This window comes from Lygodium microphyllum, unplaced genomic scaffold (genome assembly GCF_053477565.2).
Source record: "Lygodium microphyllum isolate KBCC unplaced genomic scaffold, Lygodium_microphyllum_v1.1.10 scaffold_34, whole genome shotgun sequence".
In the NCBI taxonomy this organism is placed as follows: Eukaryota; Viridiplantae; Streptophyta; class Polypodiopsida; order Schizaeales; family Lygodiaceae; genus Lygodium; species Lygodium microphyllum.
The window spans coordinates 249,339-269,357 of record NW_028229517.1 but is presented as its reverse complement, the minus strand read 5'-3'; the positions used below and the strand labels follow the sequence as shown (position 1 = coordinate 269,357).

The 20,019-nt window shown below is 39.1% G+C and overlaps 1 protein-coding gene across 1 annotated transcript; it reads left to right on the top strand.

Moving 5' to 3' along the window:
* The first annotated feature begins 5,388 nt into the window (after positions 1 to 5,388).
* Positions 5,389 to 9,174, top strand: LOC148009173 (pentatricopeptide repeat-containing protein At3g26782, mitochondrial-like). Its single transcript, XM_087673726.1, has one exon. It carries the CDS (start codon positions 5,471 to 5,473, stop codon positions 8,594 to 8,596), a length of 3,126 nt encoding a protein of 1,041 aa, XP_087529852.1. The 5' UTR covers positions 5,389 to 5,470; the 3' UTR covers positions 8,597 to 9,174.
* Positions 9,175 to 20,019: the final 10,845 nt, after the last annotated feature.

Here is a 20,019-nt window from a genome sequence, read left to right as displayed (position 1 = left end):
ATAAATACTATTTCACAACTTGCACACTAGGTATTCCATGCCTTTTTTCTTGAAGCCCTTTAGGTTGTTGCATATGAATCTCATCATGAAGGTCTCCATGTAAGAAATCCATCTTTACATCTATCTAAGAAAAGTGCAAATCTAATTGAGTAACCAAAGCCAGCACTAAGCGTAGAGTAGTCATCTTGACCACAGGAGAGAATACCTCATCAAAGTTAGTACCATGGTCTTACTTAAAATCCTTTGCAACCAATCTGACTTTATATGCTAGCTTGGGTGCCTAGGGATACTCTTCAACTTGTATACCCACTTGCATGGCAAAATATGCTTTTGACTAGGCAAGGAATCAAATCCCATGTATGATTTTTTTGCAATGAGTCATACTCTAGCTACATGGCTCTCTCCCAAGAGTATTTATCACCTCAATACATAATCTCATCATAGGTAAGAGGCTCACTAGCATCTGTCACCATAACATAGTCCATGGAAGGCGCAAATCGATTAGGTTGATCTCTATCTCTAATAGACCATTGCAAAACAAACTCTGGGGGTTGTACATCCTGTCCAACATCATGGTCATGGCCATTAGAACACCAACTAGGCTGTCTAACTGGCTCTACAGTAATAAGAGGCTCCTCTTGAAATATCATTCTGCGTACCTCAACTACTTGCTCAAGTTTCTTGTGTATCTTCTCCTCATGGAAAATAATATCATGGCTACGGATGAATTTAGGATCCGGCTTATTATGCTTGTGCTTAGGAATATGGCAAAAACACTCACAACCAAAGATACACAAATGAGCATATGATGGAGTTTTTCCAAACCATACCTCCTCTACAACCTAACAACTAATAGAAGTATATGGGGTTTTTGTTTATCAAGTGTATGGCAATAAAAACTATCTTAGTCCAAAAATACTATGGTAAGTCTGTTTGGCTAAGCATCTTACAGACTCTCTCTTGAATCGACCTATTCATGCACCTTGCAACACCATTTTGGGATGGGATGTAAGGGAGGGTCAAGTGATGCTTAATATCCTACTCATCGCAAAATTGCTCAAATGCTTTAGAGACATATTCACCCCCATTATCTGACCTTAAGCATTTTAGTTTATATCTAGACTAGCTCTCAATAAAGGCATGCCAACGCTAAAGATAGCCAATACATCTAATTTCTCCTTTATGGGATATGCCTAGACCTTATGCGAATAATCATCAATGAAAGTCACAAAGTAATTTGAGCTACGTAGTGATTGATAGGGCATGGGACCATGTATATTAGAATGAAGGAGAGCTAGAGACTCACTCATGTGCATAATACTAGACTTCTTATGAGGACTATGTGTTTGTTTGTCATAAAGACAATGATCACATGAATCAAAACATTTGTAGTCAAGGGATGCAAGATATTGTAAATGAGAGATTATTTTAATTCCTTATAAGGACATGTGTCCAAAGCAATGATGCCATAAAGATACATGTGATATGTCAACCACAATAAAAACATGGTCGATAGACCTAGATACAAGCATGGGATAGAGGCTACCAGCCTTGGCATATTAAGTAAAGACAAGTTTTCCACGAGGTAATCTTCCATTATGGGACCACCAAAAGATACATGATACCTTGCATCATCCAACTATCCAAGAGAGAGACTAAGCTTTTGGTCAAAGCTGAAACATGGTGTACATCATGCACAACAAAAGTGCTACCTAAAGCAAATTGTAGTCTCACATCACCAATACCAATAATATCCAATGCCAAGTCATTTCCTAGTCTCACAAAACCTGTCATACTATGATAGGAATGAAACCAATCCTTATGCAAGGTAACATAAAAAGAAGCTCCCAAATCAAGTAGCCAATACTGGGAAAAAGTAGATGAGGCATCAGCCAATTGACTAGCATAAAGAGAAGAAGTTCTCAAGATATAATCATCATCAAACTCAAGCTCAAGGCATTTATCTCCTCAAATTTCATGCTAGACTTACTAGAAACAATGTTATGATCATTAAACTTATCCTACACTTTGCCCTTGCGTACTGACAGTATACCAATGTAAAATCCAAGAGAATGGGTTGTTGTAAATGACTATAAATCAACCTCCAAAACTCATCCAAAAGAAAGGCAAAACAGGAGAAAGGACCAAATTATAGAGCTATCCACCAACTATAAGCAATAGGCTACCAAAGTACAATATGTGCTCTCTAAGACAATGCTGAAAATTACAACTACAGAAATGATGAAATAAAGACATCTATATATATCAATCCAATTGTGAAAAAATAGCCAAGAAAGCAATATTTCATTGCTAGGGATATCTTAGTAGCAACTGGGATACAAGAGACACAACAAGCAGTGACTAGGCATAGACCAATGGTATCAAAGACTATTACAAACTCAAATGGTCAGTAAGCCATACATCCCATAAGCATATACATCACTAAAGAACTATTGACAGAGATAAGTACTGATATCCAAAGTATATGGAATCAAATCGGGCCACAAGCAAAGGTAATGATGTCCAATAGCATAAAAGAGAGTATATGTACAAACCAAGAGTTCCATTGTCTCAAAAGAACCAAGCTCTACCAAGTAAGTATAAGTGTCTCCCACTAGAAGTGAATTCAAAATGCAAATTAAGAAAGCAAAGCTCAAGACATATGAATCAAAGCATCCGAGAAGAGCAACCACATCACAAATACATACGAGAGCATAAGTGTAAGTGAATAAGCATAAAAGCTTAAAGCAGCTGACCAAAGCCCAAGAACATAAAATGTAGCTCAAATCTATGTGTTAAAGTATGTTATAACCATATCTGAGCTCATACATCAATGCTAGATATTATCATAAATATGTATCATACCTGAAATACCATGTATGTATAATAGACATTTAAAGCATGAAGCTCATTGTTGTATGCATGTTGCCCAGATTGTTATGACAATAATACATCTATGCAAAACTAGGCTAGTCAAGCTCTAAAAAACCCAAATAGCATCCCAAAAACATAACCATACCCTCCGAGCATATTAAAATAACATTCCTAAAGCATCAAACATGCATTATGGAATTTATTGTTTAGTGTCCAAACTAGAATATCAAATAGTGAAAAGAAAACTACATAGAATCAACTCTGTGAGTGCTCACATTTATAGCTCTTGTCACATTTTTCATTTTTAGGTGTAGAACATATGAAATCGATACTGTATGCAAAAGTTATGGCCAAAATACGACAATGCTATCAAGCTACCATAGTTATCCATGACTTCTACAACATGCTATGTATCCACTCAAAATGGATAGAATGGCTACTCCTTAGTACAATAAGTACTCAACAAGGCTTAGTTAAGCCCTAGGAAGCTCCTTGACAAGTAAGAAGCAAGCTAAAACAAGCTGGGAGAATAGAATACTTATTGCATATCTCAGGAGGAAAAAACAATGGCTACCATGAAATCTTGAGCTAAAGCTTTAAATTCAGGCTATCTCAAGAGAAAGAAACAATGCTTGTCATGAAACCTTAAGCTAAAGGTTTGAATTTATGCTAAAGCAAAGGATGAAAAAGCTCCTTGAATTGTTGGCTTTGATGTAACTAGTTAAAAGGTAGAGCCTAAGTAGAAGCACACAAGCAAGAGCAAAATAAGAGTTATGGCGAATGGAGAGAGAGAGAGAGAGAGAGAGAGAGAGAGAGAGAGAGAGAGAGAGAGAGAGAGAGAGAGAGACTATATGTGGAAACTCCGACATTCACAATGTATGTTTGACCTTCCTTTATTCAATAGTCACTAAAATAATAAGGAACAAAGTGATAGTGGGTGCCCACCACCTATACTATATAGACATGCATTCATAGTGTGTGAAGTACAAGGTGGTGTAGGTACGTCTGCCTTTACCTCCAATGTGTGTGTATGAGAGAGAGAGAGAGAGAGAGAGAGAGAGAGAGAGAGAGAGCATACAACTCCACAAAACAATGTACCAATGGCTCATTCTCTTCTTTTAGGTCTAGTTGTCTATATACTCTTCTTGTTTCTAGATGTGAGCTTCACATCATTCAACACTTTGATCCTTGACCATTGCCTCCAAAATAGCTCCACTCCCATCTAATGGTATTAGCTTTAGAAAATCTAGGTCTAAGTGCACTTTAGAGATTGTCTCTTCAATACTAGGTCTTTTCACTCATCCTCCAACTCTTGTATGAGAGAGAGAGAGAGAGAGAGAGAGAGAGAGAGAGAGAGAGAGAGAGAGAGAGAGAGAGTGTGTGTGTGTGTATGAATACAAGAACTTTCTAAGATGTGAGAAGGTGTGACATACATTTAATGTTGTTTTAAAATGAATGAATATTGGTAATCAAGAGAACGGAATTTATAGTAAAGAGAACCATAGATTCTATAAAAAACTATTCCAAATTTAGTACTATAAAATTTCCTGACTGCATTGTGATCAAAGGATCTTGATGAAATACAATGGTTTCACATTACTTCCAAACTTAATCGGCTTTATGAGAGAGATTACTCGTAGATTTCCTCTAAGATTATCTCGCCTAGATTTCCTCTACTATTGTCTCCCTTGGGAGATGCAATAGGTAAAACATAACTTAAAAATGTGAGTGTCTTTTAGATTATGAAAGGATTCAAACATAGTCTATCCTTTCATACCTAGTCTCAACACATAACTGCTTTATTGATAGGGAGCAAGTTGTCTCTAGCAAGTTTGGATTGCATTTCCAACAAATGCACACATTCTCTACATGTTGCTGTCATGATATAAAAGTTGATTGGTCATAGGTAGAATGCTATAAACACAATTAATTGAAAAAAATAGAACAATGTATTTCTTGTGTAGATTAGAAGTTGGTATGAATTTATGTGGTCATTGGTGACCATGTGCTTATGGGTGTGATCAAATACTACTACATGAGGAAGGTTTAGCGCTAGGGACGATGGTATGGGATAGGACAGTTGTCAAAGTGAGTGAAGAGATGACCTAGGCTATTTCCAAGTAATTGGTACAATGGGACTGCATGGTGTCCCAAAGAGGACATAGAAATCTAGGCGTACGTGTTCATGTTTATGAGGATGGCAACCATGCACAAAATCCTCCTCACCAATTGCTGCATGTTGCCAAACCTAATGTTTTGTTTATGAGGGTGTCCCTAATTCATATTGTGAGGTGTGCTCTCTTAATCTTTATACTTCCGTATTTTCTTATGTACTCATCCCGTTGCCATATTCATATTGTTCTTCCCGTGAGACACTGCATCATCGACAGTAGTAGTATAGATATAGAGATAGAGATTAATTAATATTACGGTTAAAAATTATATTATGTGTTTAAAGTATTTATGCTAAGCTATCTCGAACAATTAATTAATGTAAACACATTATCAAATTGTGAACATTTTAAAGCGAGATGTGTGTTGTCTGTCCATTGCTCGTCTGTAGCTGTGTGGATGCAGAAGAAGCAGGGCAGGCATAATGCAGACGCTGGAGGTTTTACATGGAAGTGCCGGCGCGCCGCTGGCCGATGTCCAGCCATGGAGTCTCAATCGGGGCCAAGCCTCAAATGAACCTCTCAGCAGCCTTCCCTGCACAAATGCACCTGCTTGGAGTCCCTTGGTCCTGGCCAACCCGGGGCCTGGACAGTCCCAGCAGGCCATCAAGCTTTACCGCCACATGTATGATGATGTACATGCTGAGCCCCATGGCTATGTCTTCCTGGCTGTCCGCTCCAACCTGCCAAGCCTGAAAGACGGCCTAATCGTCCGCACAGATGCATCAGAATATGGCTACGAGCAGGACATCTCCGCTGCTGCCAATAGCCTTGCTCACATGTATGCGAATTGTGGCAGCCTCGGCCGCTCCCACTTGATGTTCGATGGCATGGCCGAGTGCGACACGGTAACATGGAGCAGATTGATTGCCGCAAATTTTCAGGGCACGCATGCCAATGATTCTCTTTTTCAGTTTGAGCAGATGGAACAAGAAGTTGCAAAATCGAATGATGTGTTATTCACTTTTGTGCTGAAAGCATGTTCCACTTTGCCGAATCTGGACGATGGCAGGACGGATTACTTCCAAGCAATTAACAACGGTTTTGAAAGGGATGTGCCTATTGGCAATACTCTCATTGATGTGCTTTCTAATGGCAGTAACCTGAAGGATGCCTACACAGTGTTTGTAAGATTACCAAAACAGGATATAGCCTCATGGAGCGTACTGGTTGGTGGATACAGTCAGTATGGGCATGGCGAAAAGGTGCTGGAGCTTTGTCAGAAAATGCAGCACAAAGATTTGGAATTAGACAGAATTTGTTTTTTAAGCATTTTGAAGGCATGCTCCAGCATAGGGGACCTAGAGCGGGGTAAGCAAGTCCACTCTTGTATTATCCAAAGTGGGCTGGAACAAGATATGCTTGTGGGCAGCGCTCTGATTGAGATGTACATCAAATGTGGGACCCTTGAACATACGCATATTGTTTTTCATAAGCTGGCCGTGTGCAATATGGTTGCCTGTCATGCTTTGATCGCTGCATACTTAGAGCAAGGGGCAGCTGAGGAGGCTTTTGAGGTTTTTGAGAAAATGCAACAAGATTGTTTGGAACCGAGTCCTGACATCCTTAATTGTCTCCTAAGAGCATGCTCTGAAGAAAGATCCCTGGAGCGGGTTAAACAGCTGCATGAATGTGCAAGGGAGGTTGGTTTTGCAACAGATCTGTCCACTGGTAACATCCTGATTGATATGTATGCTAAATGTGGAAGTCCTTTAGATAGCCACATGGTTTTTGATGCAATGTCACAGCGAGATGATGTCACATGGAGCACACTTATTAGTGGGTACATCCAACATGGGCTTTTGGCAGAAGCTCTTGAAGCTTTTAGAAAGATGCAGGATGAGGGAGTTCACCCTAATGTAGTAACATTGAGCTCTATACTGAAAGCATATTCCGATACTTCAGCTCTTGAGCAAGGCAAGATTGTGCACTCATGTGCTATTGAAAATGGATTTGAACTGGTTAATAATGTTGGTGATGCCCTCATTGACATGTACGCCAGATGTGGAAACTTAGAGGATGCTCGGATTATATTTAACAAACTGCCAGAGCAAGATGTGGTATCATGGACGGTTCTTATCAAAGGGTGCAGTCAAATTGGACTTGCTGAAGAGGCCCTTAAACTGTTTTTTGAAATGAATGAAAAAAGGGTTGAACCTGATGAAGCAGCCTTTGTTGTTGTCTTGCAAGCTTGTTCTCCTAGTGTATCATTAGATCTAGTCAGCTTGGTGTACAGGTCTGTTATAGACAGTGGGTTTGCTTCTAATATAGTTATTGGGAACTTAGTCATTGATGCCTTTTTGAAACATAGGAACTTTGCGAGTGCTCAGACGGTCTTTCACAAGCTACCTGAAATAAGTATTGACACATGGAGTACTCTTATTGCAGGTTATTGTCACCATGCACATGGTAAAGAAGCACTGCATCTTTACCAGAAAATGCAACAGGGAGGTATAGAGCCAAACCTAGATACACTTGTTTGTGCTTTGAAAGCTTGTTCTAGCATTGGAGCTCTCCATGAGGGAAAGCTTGCTCACACTCAAATAGTTGAAAAGGGATTTGAGCTTAATTCTTGTGTTGGGAGTGCTCTTCTTAACATGTATATCAATTGCGGACATCTAGATGATGCTCATGCTGTCTTTGACAGTTTGCCCAAGCAAAATTCAGCATCTTGGAATGCTTTCATTGGAGGGTATGCTCAAAATGATCATCTGTTGGCCCTCAAATACTTTGATGATATGCAAGAAGCAGGTGTAATCCCAAATCATACTACATATTTGAGTCTTCTTTCAGCTTGCAGTCGAGGAGGGCTAGTACAGCAGGGTTGTGCGTATTTGAAGACTATGCGAGAACAGCTTGTGACAGTCACAGAGGAATTCAATAACTCAATCATTAACCTGCTTGGTTGTGCAGGATTCCTAAGGGAGGCAGAAGACTTACTTGAAAGTCTTCATTATCAACCCAGTGTAGTAGACTGGATAGCTTTGCTTAGTTTTTGCAAAAATCTTGGGGATTTTGAAATGGGACAGCGATGCTTCAAACATCTATCTAAATTAGAAGGGCGATCTGCTGTTGATTATATTTCAATTGTAGGTGCCTATGCAAAGGCTAGTTTGTGGAACGATGTAAAGAGGGTGGAGGAGCTCAGGACAGTTGTGCCTATGTGGAAGAAACCAGAGAGAGGCCATTCTGAGGTTGATAAAAAGGTGCATGATTTAGCCGTTGGAGAGAGGTCTCACTCTAATAGAGATTTAATGCATAAAAAGCAGGGCTTATCAAACATTAAGAGGTGGGGCAGAGCACGATCACCCTATGGCTTAACACACAAAAGAACTCAAGAGGATGTTCATTGTGAGAAACTGGCTGTAGCATTTGGTCTGATTAGTACACCGCCAGGAACAACCATCCGTGTAACAAAAAATTTGAGAGTTTGTGATGACTGTCATGATGCTATGAAGTTAATATCCAAAATTGAAATGCGTGAAATAATTATCAGAGATACTAGTCGTGTACATCAATTCAAAGATGGGACATGCACTTGTAGAGAATAGCGATGCTTATTAAGATGAATATTTTTGAGGTTTGCTAAACCTTCTCCAGTTTTTGTCACTGCAAAAGTCATCTGTTTGGAGTGAGAAGAAAAGAGAGATTTTGAAATTGTAATCTGATACAGCAACTGTACCTGAAGATGTGAAGTTGGTGATTAATGGCTCTGTTGTACCACTTATATGCATGTACTTGCTGGCTGGTTGCATGCTGAAGTCACCACCTGCCCTGAGAGAGAGAGAGTGAGAGGCATTAAGATCTTTAAAAACTTTAAGAGAGCTCGTCTAAGCAGCACCAGATATTGTTGATGCTGTTGCCTCAGAGAGTCCGCTTGCAGTTTAAGCTTCTAAGTATAAGATTTAATGTGAGACTTTATGAGACTGCATGTAGGCCGAATTGGACCTTAGCAGACTGCATTGTCCTTCTGTAGCCTGAAGTTTAAAATCAGGTCACAATGGTTGATACTCACCCAGTGCTCCATTTAGGGGACTGCTGTGGCTCATGTATATTCCACCAGTTATTTAACTGTGAAACATATTCCTGCTCCTAAATTATTTAATCACCCATGTTATAACTTGTTAAAGAGCATGCCTTTTTGAAGCTGTGTTATTAATGACAATGGCACTGCAAATTTTGTTCTTCTTGGTGTGTGTGGTGCTTATTTATTGAGAACTGAACTTGCTTATGAATAAACAGAATCTTGTACTTGACAGGACAATGCACATGACACCACAATTCATCTATGTGAAGGATATGCAATATTTATGGTCTACTATATTCACTCTAATCCTTTTAACCACCTAGAGCACCAATACGATTTTAACAGAGCCATGATGTTGCTTAAGAGCAAGAAACCTTTGGAAGTGAGGTGCAAGATTTTCTCCAACTTAAATTGCATTCGTGTGGATGAAGTTTCAAATCTCTATGCTACCAGCATGTAATCAAGTTCCTTTTGTTAAACTATTCTCTCCTTACCATTATAAGCAGCGTTTTTAATTCAAACAACCAAAGTAGCCTTAGGGCTTTGATATAGTACATTGAGAAGAGTGAGGTGAGTTGCATGTTAGGGATTGGGCAGGCTTTTCAGCTACGCACTTGCTCTGTCGTCCATCTAGTCTACAAAACTACTGTTGGTAGTGAGACAGGGATCAAGCTATGCTTACACTCTCAATACAAGCACATCCACGTCACAGCCTATGTCTAATGCAGAAGTTACATTACATGAATCACCATGTCCAATGCAAGCACACCCATATCGCAGCCTATGTCTAATGCTCAAGCTACCTTCCATGGATCACCACGTAGTTAGTATGTTCCTTGTATCTACATGCAAGCTTCAACTCCAATCTTGTGACTTGACCCAATCTGGTGCAAGGTCCATGTGTGGATGCCATAGAGGGGAGAATAAGAAGGGAAACAGAATATGGTATGCTGAAACACACACACACACACACACACACACACACACACACAAGCAAGAAGATAAAGAGTATAGCGAGAAGACTAGAGTTGTATTAGTGAATGGTAAACAAATCATTACAAAGCAGTGTTAGTGTCTTCTATTATCTAGTGACTAGCCTTTTTCTCAAGTAGTTTCCACCTAATTACTTTTAGAACGCTTTATTAGATAATTCACAAGGATGGTAGGAGTTATTTATGGTTAGTTGGGCAAGTTTCAGGGGGCTCTATTATTTGTGTTCAATGATGGATCCTTCTTAGTGTCCATTAACATTATCCCTTGTTGTTGGAGGGTTAGTCCTTCGGCACTCGTTGGAAGAAGAGAGGTCATGGACATTGAGTGGTAAGGTTGTTGGGATTGCCAAACCCACAATATTCAGGGGATATAAGGCCATGTGGCTTATATTAACCACAACAAGACTGCAAGAATGACAATTCTAGCCTTCCAACTCATGGAAGTCTTGCTTTATTTGGGGGGGGGGGGGGGGGGGGGGAGGAGAAGATGGTAGAAGGGGTTGTGGTGATTGAGAGGATTGGTGCGGATTGAGAGGGTTGAAGGGGTGATTATTTATTGCGGTACTCATCAAAGGACTTTTTGACACCCTCCATTGGCAAGAAGATTAGGTGGAGTTTGAGGTGTGGATTATACTTTTCATTTCTACTAGATTCATAGAAGGGCTTGGGAGGGGGGGGGGGGGGGGGGGAGAAGATGGTAGAAGGGGTTGTGGTGATTGAGAGGATTGGTGCGGATTGAGAGGGTTGAAGGGGTGATTATTTATTGTGGTACTCATCAAAGGACTTTTTGACACCCTCCATTGGCAAGAAGATTAGGTGGAGTTTGAGGTGTGGATTATACTTTTCATTTCTACTAGATTCATAGAAGGGCTTGGGGTCCCATGAAGGGGGATAGTGATAGAGGATGAAGGAATAAGGGGCGGGGTAAAGTTGAAAAGAGATGGTTGAGGCAACCGATCGAGGGGGCGGGGAATCAAGAATGCTAATATGATAGTCCCACAAAAGAGGTGGTACCACCGCATGGCATGTAGGTGGGTGGAAGGGGCAATGTTGACAAGACACAAAGCTAGTAATGATACACCACACACATTTGTACGCATCATGTGCATGGTCCAAGTTTAGCCAAAGTTGAGTATATGTTAATTTAGGTGCATATGCTTCTAGTCAACACTCCACGTGTTAGATGAAAAAATTTGGATTTTTTGTAGACCACAACATCATGCTTGTTATGCTTTTGCAATGCCTCCCTCACATTCTAAAAACTTCCATTGGCTCACACTTTTTAAGGATGGTGGAAATTTTCCTTAAGAATATTAGTTTTGTCTTGGAGTGCAAGAGTAACGTGCAGGATGATTTGTACAAGAAGATATAAAGGGGGAGTATCAATAGTTTCTAAGAACTACTTCTAGAGGTCAAAGCCTTTTGGCTATCTTCCCATTGAACTCGACCCTTTGCATGGCCACCTATTGAACCCAAGAACACACTAAGCTTTACATTACTTCAACTTGCTCATAATGCCTCTACACATCATATAGTTGACATGTTTGGTGTTTCCCACCTCATACTTCTCCAAAAAGTTTGTAATTTTGACCAACTTCACATTGTATATTTACAAAGCTTTCCAATTTGAATTTATTAGAGGGGAGAGTTTCTTACCTTTGAATGTGACATTGCTAAATATGATAGTATGTAGTGGGTTGTGGAGTTTCATTTGGGACACTTTTCTACTTCAAATTGATTTAAATTCTTAATTATGGGTATCACCCAATCTTCATTAGCATTGAATTGACTTCAAACGATCCACTTCAAGTCTATCTTTTTTGCCATTCAATGGATATTGAGGATGCCAAAGCCTCCATATCTTTTGTCCATATAGCTTGTATTATATGTTATCTTGGGAATTTTGAATTTGTTCATGTCTGTCCTTTACAATGTTGAGAAATGTGCAATCACATCCACCATAGCCTCTTTGTATGGAACAAACAAGGCAAAGAAACATACTGCAAATAAAGCCTTAGACTAGATCATGTATGCATAGTTTATTAAAACCACAGTTGGTGATTACCATGGTCCCTTTCCACCTTTTTCCACTACCAATACCACCTACTGTAAGCCTATAAAAGGCACTCATCCTCACACTCGTTCTATCAGTCATTCTCATCAGTTGTACTTGCATTATGCTTGGATAATATTAGTTGTTCTTCTTTATCAATGTTTATGTCTCATTATGATGGTCTATTTGCTCATCAGTGATCCTCCTTAGCATACATTCTCAATATTCTAACATGGTATCAGAGCATGTCTCAAGTTAATGAGTCATTAGGCCACTGATTGGGTCATTCTAGTTTGAATTTCTGGCTCCCTCCACTTTCCCATGAATCTCTCATCTACCTCCATAGCCACCCACCCTCAGTGGAGGGCTTGAATCTCTCAAACCAAACCGTTTCAACTCGTACTTTATTTTGGGGAACTCTTCCTTTGCTCTAGACGCTCATGCATATCACTTCACAGTGTCACATTGCCCAACATATACTTCAGCATTGCACCTGTATTAGCCTGCTGCGAACGATGTTAATGAATAACATAGGAATAATCCCAAGTTTAAAGGGTATATTGGTCACCTAGTATCTCTTGATACTAATCACCTGGTGCTTCTTGGCACTTGTGCTCAACTCTTCAGCTGCTGCTGAAATGTAAAATTTTTGGAGCTAATTTGCTGCTGATCGTGCAACCTCAACATGGGCAAGGACTCATCGACAACTCGATTCAATAGTGTCAGATTCTGTACATGGCAAACTAGGATCAAACTGATCCTGATGAAGAAAGGCTTGTGGTCAATCACAAGTGGTCAAGAGAAGAAACCAAGGGAAGCTGCACTTTCAGTCATATGGGATAAAAATGATGATAAGGCTCAAGCTATTATCAAGCTCGAACTTGATGACAACTACATTTGTCATGCTGATGATTATGAAACCTCTCATGTGACATGGGATCGATTAGAAACCCTGTTTGGAGCTCATTCAAAATCCTCCAAATATGGCTTACTGATTGAAATTTTTAGGCTTGACATGCAAAGTAATACCTCACTTGCAACTCATTTGAATTATATGGAAAGCTTGTTGACACAACTTGTAGGAATCAACTTGAAGATGGATGAAGACATTTGCATTGGAGTGCTTCTCAATAGTCTTCCACCTAAGTTTGATAATGTGTCTACCACATTAATCAACATGCCAAAGCCGAAGCTTGTGGATATCAAAGCCTCTCTCCTAGAAGAGGAAAAGAAGATCAAGAACAAGGGAGAAACAAGCATGCCAAGAGGAGACCAACAACTCCTCTATGTGAAAGGGAAGAAGAGCATAGTCTGTGACTTTTGTAAGAAAATTGGGCATATTGAGAAATTTTGCTATGCTAAGAAAATGTCTCAAAGAGCATATCTTGCTACAGTCAAAGAAGATGAAGACAACAATGAAGAAGAAGAACTCCAAGAACAAAAGGATAGGACTCACCAGTCCCTCCTTTGTAGCTCATTTTCTGATAGACATTTTTAAGTTTAAAATGTGGACTTGCCTAATGTTCCCACCATAAGCTCCTATACTCCCCATGTAACCTCTGCACACTATAGCCTCTACACATTTAGTGAGGCCTTGTAACAGCCTCTAGCTTTGTATGGTTGGTTTTTTCCGTATCTACACTTAGCAAGGTTCTACTCATGACAGCCTTTGTATACTCAATGTCTTTCTCGGTTGTGATTGAGGAGGGGTGTTGAGAAAAGTGCAATCACATCCACCATAGCCTCTTTGTATGGAACAAAAAATGCAAAGAAACAAATTGAAAATAAAGCCTTAGACTAGGTCATGTATGCATGGTTTATTAAAATCACAATTGGTGATTACCATGGTCCCTTTCCACCTTTTTCCACCTACCAATACCACCTATTGTAAGCCTATAAAAGGCACTCATCCCCACACTCATTCTATCAGTAATTCTCATCAGTTGTACTTGCATTATGCTTGGATAATATTAGTTGTTCTTCTTTATCAATGTTTATGTCTCATTATGATTGTCTTTTTGCTCATCAGTGATCCTCCTTAGCATACATTCTCAATATTCTAACATACAAGAAGTTCTTACACAATGAATCAAGTTATTGCAAACAAGTTATACAAGGTCTCCAGTAGGTTAGGAAATAGATGCAAGTGAGTAGGATGGTGTGTTGTAGAACTAGTATATGAGAGGCCAGAACCCATCCCATTTATCCAAATTATTAGTTAGCTTATTCATGATCCATTTCCACTTCTATTTGAGGGTGATACCGAATCCCGTTAGGATCCTTAAAATGTAGGAAATTTTCCATTTTCTATCTCCTAGCATTAACTCTCTCTAAACCAATATGGGGCTCCTTTAGCATGGCCTTCATGTATGTTTTCTTATTGTTGATCTTTGATCCTAATGCATGCAAATAATATCTAAGGAACTGTAGAAGGTCTTGAGGGAATGTTGCTTGTTTCTAATTATAGCATTGTTATTGTCCACAATTAGATTCAACAACATATATTTATCAATATGTGGCAAAGCAATGTCTCATTGAAATTTTTCCTCCCACAACCATCTTAATGCATCCATTGATATGGTATACAATAGAGGCATGAGAGGGCTTGACAGTTGAAGCATTGAATTATATCTTATTGTGGCATTTCCAAAGAGGTCTAAAACACATCTAATGAAATGATGTCCTAAGCAAATGTCATTTAGCATTTATGGAACAAGCTCCCATTCAATTCTATCATATGTATTGCCAAAATCTATCTTCAAAAATACACAACTTGGGTTGGTATGCTAAGCATAGTCCATGCCTTCCCAAAGACTTGTGATAGCATCCGCTACATATCTACCTTTCATAAAGCCTTTTTGCTCCTTTTGAACCCAAGTATCTAAGTGGGAAGAAAATGATATTGCCAAGGTCTTTACGAGTAGTGTTGAGGCAAGTGATGGGACGTTAGTTAGCTAGGTCTTCTTTTTCTTCCTTTTTTTGAATCAGCTAAACCACGCCTTCATTTATGGATATAGGTAGCATTGCTAATGATATTGCCTCCTTTCAAATGCAAAATACCAGCTTACTTAGGAGTTATTTGGATGTTTGGAAGAATTAGTTTACAGGTCTATCAAGGCCTAGAGTTTTGCCCTTTGTCAACATATCTATCACATTTGCTATTTCTATCTCTATGGACTCTACATCTAGTATTCTAACTAAGTCCATAGGTATAACCTTTTGGTGTTGGGAAAATTTTGCTCTAGCATTGGTTTTTTCAATACTATTTCTTGGGGGTTGAAGATATTTGAGAAAAATTGGTGGGAAACTTTCAAGTTATTTTTTATTATTGGACCAAGTGAAATTAGCACATAGTTTGGTGTTTATTAAACTACGTAGACCTTTGAACTAAGTCACAAGCAAGGTTCTCTTCTTACTTGAAATCATTTGCCCCTAACCTTCAAATCTATCTTCAAGTCTTTCAACCATGTTATAGTCGCCAACTAATATGATGGAATACTATATGCTTTGATGGAGTCCCATTGACCCACTTTGGTCCTCCCCATACATAAATTGATATAACGTCCAAAGACTACATGCAGTTTCAAACATTGTAGGTGTAGGATATGGACAACATCAAGAGTTCATACAAGGCAAAGCCTCTAATCAAATTCATGATTGTGACTCAAGGCAAACATGGGTAGCAACACCTTAAAGAAAAGGAGGAAATAACAACCATATCCTGGATCTCATCTTACTTATGGCAAAGAGAATGAATTACATTAAAATTAAGTGAACAAACAAATCAATCATTTGCAAAAAATTGATCAATTAAAAACAATAAATATTAAAGTAAAGGAGGAACTTACAAACTAAAGGAACCACATTTTGAGTAATTCCCAAGGGCATTTGGCACAAACACACAATCCAAAGCCTAATTAGTAGTACATTACATTGTAAACTTACACATATAGATGACCCATATAGTAGTCATTTGTTTCTTAAAAAGAAACTTCTAGAATAATCAATGTCAAGGTATTGAAAGAGTCAAAAATATCAAGGTTAGCCTCTTTATTTTTCTGTGAACATGCCAATTGCAGAAGCACATAGAAGAAAGGAAAACTTACAATTGTGTTCTTTGCTTTCAACTAATGCAAGATTCCTACATCATGTTAGGACTTGGTATATCTTGAGTTTTTCAATCTACCCAACTACTAGAATTGTTACTACACTCAGAATAGATGAATTGGCTACATGGACAGATAAAGCTTCATTAACTAAGAGTGTGTGCACATAAGGAGCTTGCTTGACATATGTACACATACCAAATTTTTTAATTTATTTTTTGATGGAAGCTTTAAAGTTGTATTAAAATATATCAAAAAGGTTTACAACTGTTTAAGGGAGTGTTGCTTCAAAACATTGTACTCAATTTTTTGATTTACATTGTACTCAAATACTAGAAGGCTTGAGTCAAGCTCATGAACCTTTGGTTTGGTTCGGTTACCCGAGTTGAATAAGGTTTGGGTCATACCGACTCAACCACAGTTACATCTAGGTTACTTTGGTTTTGTATGGTTGGTTGTATTGTACATAGTTGTGTGAGGGAAGATAATGAAGATGAATACGGAGAATGACTGCTCTCCTTCTTGTCTGACATTTCTCTCTCTCTCTCTCTCTCTCTCATTCATATGGTATCACGGCAGTCTATGAGACCCCATCTCGAGCAGGAAGCCTGTCGAAGACTTGGCATGCGTCTGCCATCAAGGCAAATTTGCCGTACATATCTATCAAGACATTCCCAATGAAGCGATCCCTTTCTAGACCCATGCAGATGACCTGGGTGTGCAATTCGTGGCCTAGACGACATCCACCAATCTTGTGCAGGCTTTAAGAAGAGCGAGGAAGGTGTAATTGTTGGGCAGCACAAGGTCGTTTTATTTACATGAAGCGGTGCAGGCGCAGGGTTTGACGTGCTGGGCAGACTGACGTAGTTGACGAGAAGGGAGACGAGATCGCTGCTAAAGAGCCTATGGGTTTCCAAATGCTGCTGCCGGATGAAGGCGTGCAATTGCTTGGCGTGGTAGGACCTGGCGAGCTCTGATTGATGGGAATTAGTAAGAGATCACTGTATCCGAGAAAGAGATTTGATCGCATTCTGCCAGCTCGTAGGGCAGCAGGCATCGGCCGTTTCCAATGAAGGGGAGTGGAGAAGTCTATATAGCACACTGTATAGTTTGTGCAGCTCAGAGCATTCGGTGCCCTTACCATTCCAAGCATATCAGTTGCATCATCAAGTGGAATCATAGACCATTCCATCTCTCAGATTTCTAAAGCCTGCCCTCAGCTTGAGGAGCTTGATGTGAGTGAATGCCAGAACATGACTCATGTCTCATTGGAACAAATAGGCTTCAATTGCAAGCATATTCCTGGGCTAAAAAGGAATAGGTTTGTTGGACAATACGACCCTGCAAGAAAAAGATTACTGCCTCAAGAATTTTCACGAGTTTGTCAAATGCTCGCACACTAATACTGTGTTAGAAGAATTTTTAGAATGTCCACAACAGCAGCAAGAAGCTGCCTAAAGGAGGTAGTCTTTGAATACCCTGTCCAAGAAGCTACTTAAATGGTAGAAATGGCATTGTTGAAGGCTAATAATTAAGGTTTTCAAGCTTTGCAAGCCTTTTCGGAAGATTTTTTAAATGCAAGTTGCAAATATGTGCATAATATGATTCTTTTTGCAGTCACCACATCAGATTGGAATGCAGGTTTGTTGAAGGCATTGTAACTGGGGTTGAATGTGAACAAAGCACATGTATTGGCTGAGAATGCAATAGTATTTATTGCTGTAAATTTTCAGTAAAAATTGGTTGCACTACAGGTCATTGAAGTGTATTGCCTGTTGGTATTTTGGGGTAATTGACTTTACAAATCAAATTTTGTTTTACAAAGTTGACGACTTTGGAATGGCAAACATAGGAGAGAAGGATACTATCACCCAGATAGGAGGTGAGAAGTTAGACTACAACAACTTTGTTTTATGGAAATTCACAATGTCAAATTTCTTGATTGGAAGAGGCTGTTGGGATTTGGTCACATGTCTTGAAGATGAGCCCAAGCTATCAGAGGATAGACCTCCAACACAGGATCAACTAAAGGCACATAAGACATGGTTGGAAAAGACTAGCAAGGTCTTGCATTGGTTGTCCTTATATGTGTCAGACACAAAAGCTATGCAAATTGCAAATTTTACATCACCAAAAGCTGCTTGGAACTTGTCGATGAAGAATTATGGCTATGTCACTCATGCAGGAAAGACATAATTGAAGCAAAAATTTAACCACATATCCAGGAATGGAAGGTCTATTGAAGACTATGTAAGTGAGATTAGAACCATTGCAGAGCAACTAGGCTCAATTGGAGCTGAAGTTGAGGATGATGATTTAGTGGCCACTATTCTCCATGGTCTTAGAGAGGAGTACAAGCAGTTTGACACTTCCATATCAGTGTGTTAGAAGTAGTCTGACTTCGATGAACTTGTGACACTTTTTTTACATGAAGAAGTGAAGCTTAGACTCAATATAAGTTCCAATGGGTCAAAGAACAATATGAACAATGTCTTCTACTCAAATCAAAGGAGTAGAGGTAGAAGAGGAATGTCAAAATTTAGAGGAAGAGGTACTTAGCAGCGGCTCCAAATGAGTCATGGATAGCAATCAAATGCAAATAAGGATTGTCATTATTGTAGCAATTATGGGCATGTAGCTAAAGATTGCTACAAGAAGTAGAATGATCAGAGAGCAAGAGGAAGGAAACATGGTAATTATGCCTCTTCTAGTTGTATGCAAGAGAATGACAGGTTGTTTGCTATGTAACATGTGAAAAAGGGGTTATCTACACAAGGAAAAGCAGATGATGTATGGTATATAGAATCAGGGGCTTCTAATCACATGAGTCCTCATGGAGAGTGGTTTGACCTATTGGTAGAAGGTTTTCATGGATATGTTTGCACATGGGATGATACGCAATATGACATTAAGTATACATGTACCGTTCCCTTGATGATGCATGGTGACAAGAAGAAGAGTCTATATGATGTGTTACATGTACCCTCCATTACCAAAAAATTACTTTTTGTGGAACAAATGATTGAACAGAATCTACAAGTTAGATTCAATAGAGATGGATGCTACATTGAAGAGTATGGCCAAGGATGCAAACTCATTGCTAAAGGTAAATGAAATGGTAGGATGTTTACATTGGATACAAAAATTCTAGCCTTGAATGCTGCTATGTATTCACATGACAATGTTGCAATAAGGGATATTAAGGTATGACATAAAAAGATTGGTCATGTAAATGTGCAAAAGCTGAAAAATATGCACCATAAGCAAGTTGTACTTAGACTCCCTAAGTTCAAGCATGTGGAATTGGGACATGTATGTCAATCATGTCAATTTGGGAAGTAATCAAGGCTTCCATTTATGAAGCATGTAAGCACCACTATTAGACCATTACAGCTTGTACATTCTGACGTATGGGGACCCTCAAAGAATACATCTCTTGGGGAATCATGCTACTATGTGTCATTCATTGATGACTATAGTAGCTATACATAGTTGTATATACTAAAACACAAGAGTGGTGTCATGGATGCTTTTCAGGACTTCAAGAGACATGTGGAGAAAGAATTGCCTTGTTACATCTCATGCTTGAGATCTGATAGTGGTGGAGAATATGTCTCTAAAGACTTTGATTACTTCTTGACAGGCTATGGGATAAAGAAAATTAACATGCATGCACATAGCATGATAAAATGGTGTGGCAAAAAGGAAAAACAAGGTGATCATGGAATCGGCTAGAGCCATGTTGAATGAGAATAGCCTACAAAATGCATATTGGATAGAGACTGTAATAATTGCT

What these genes read in the sequence shown, in the direction of transcription:
- LOC148009173 (XM_087673726.1), top strand. Translation starts at nt 5,471, where the DNA reads ATGCAGACGCTGGAGGTTTTACATGGAAGTGCCGGCGCGCCGCTGGCC.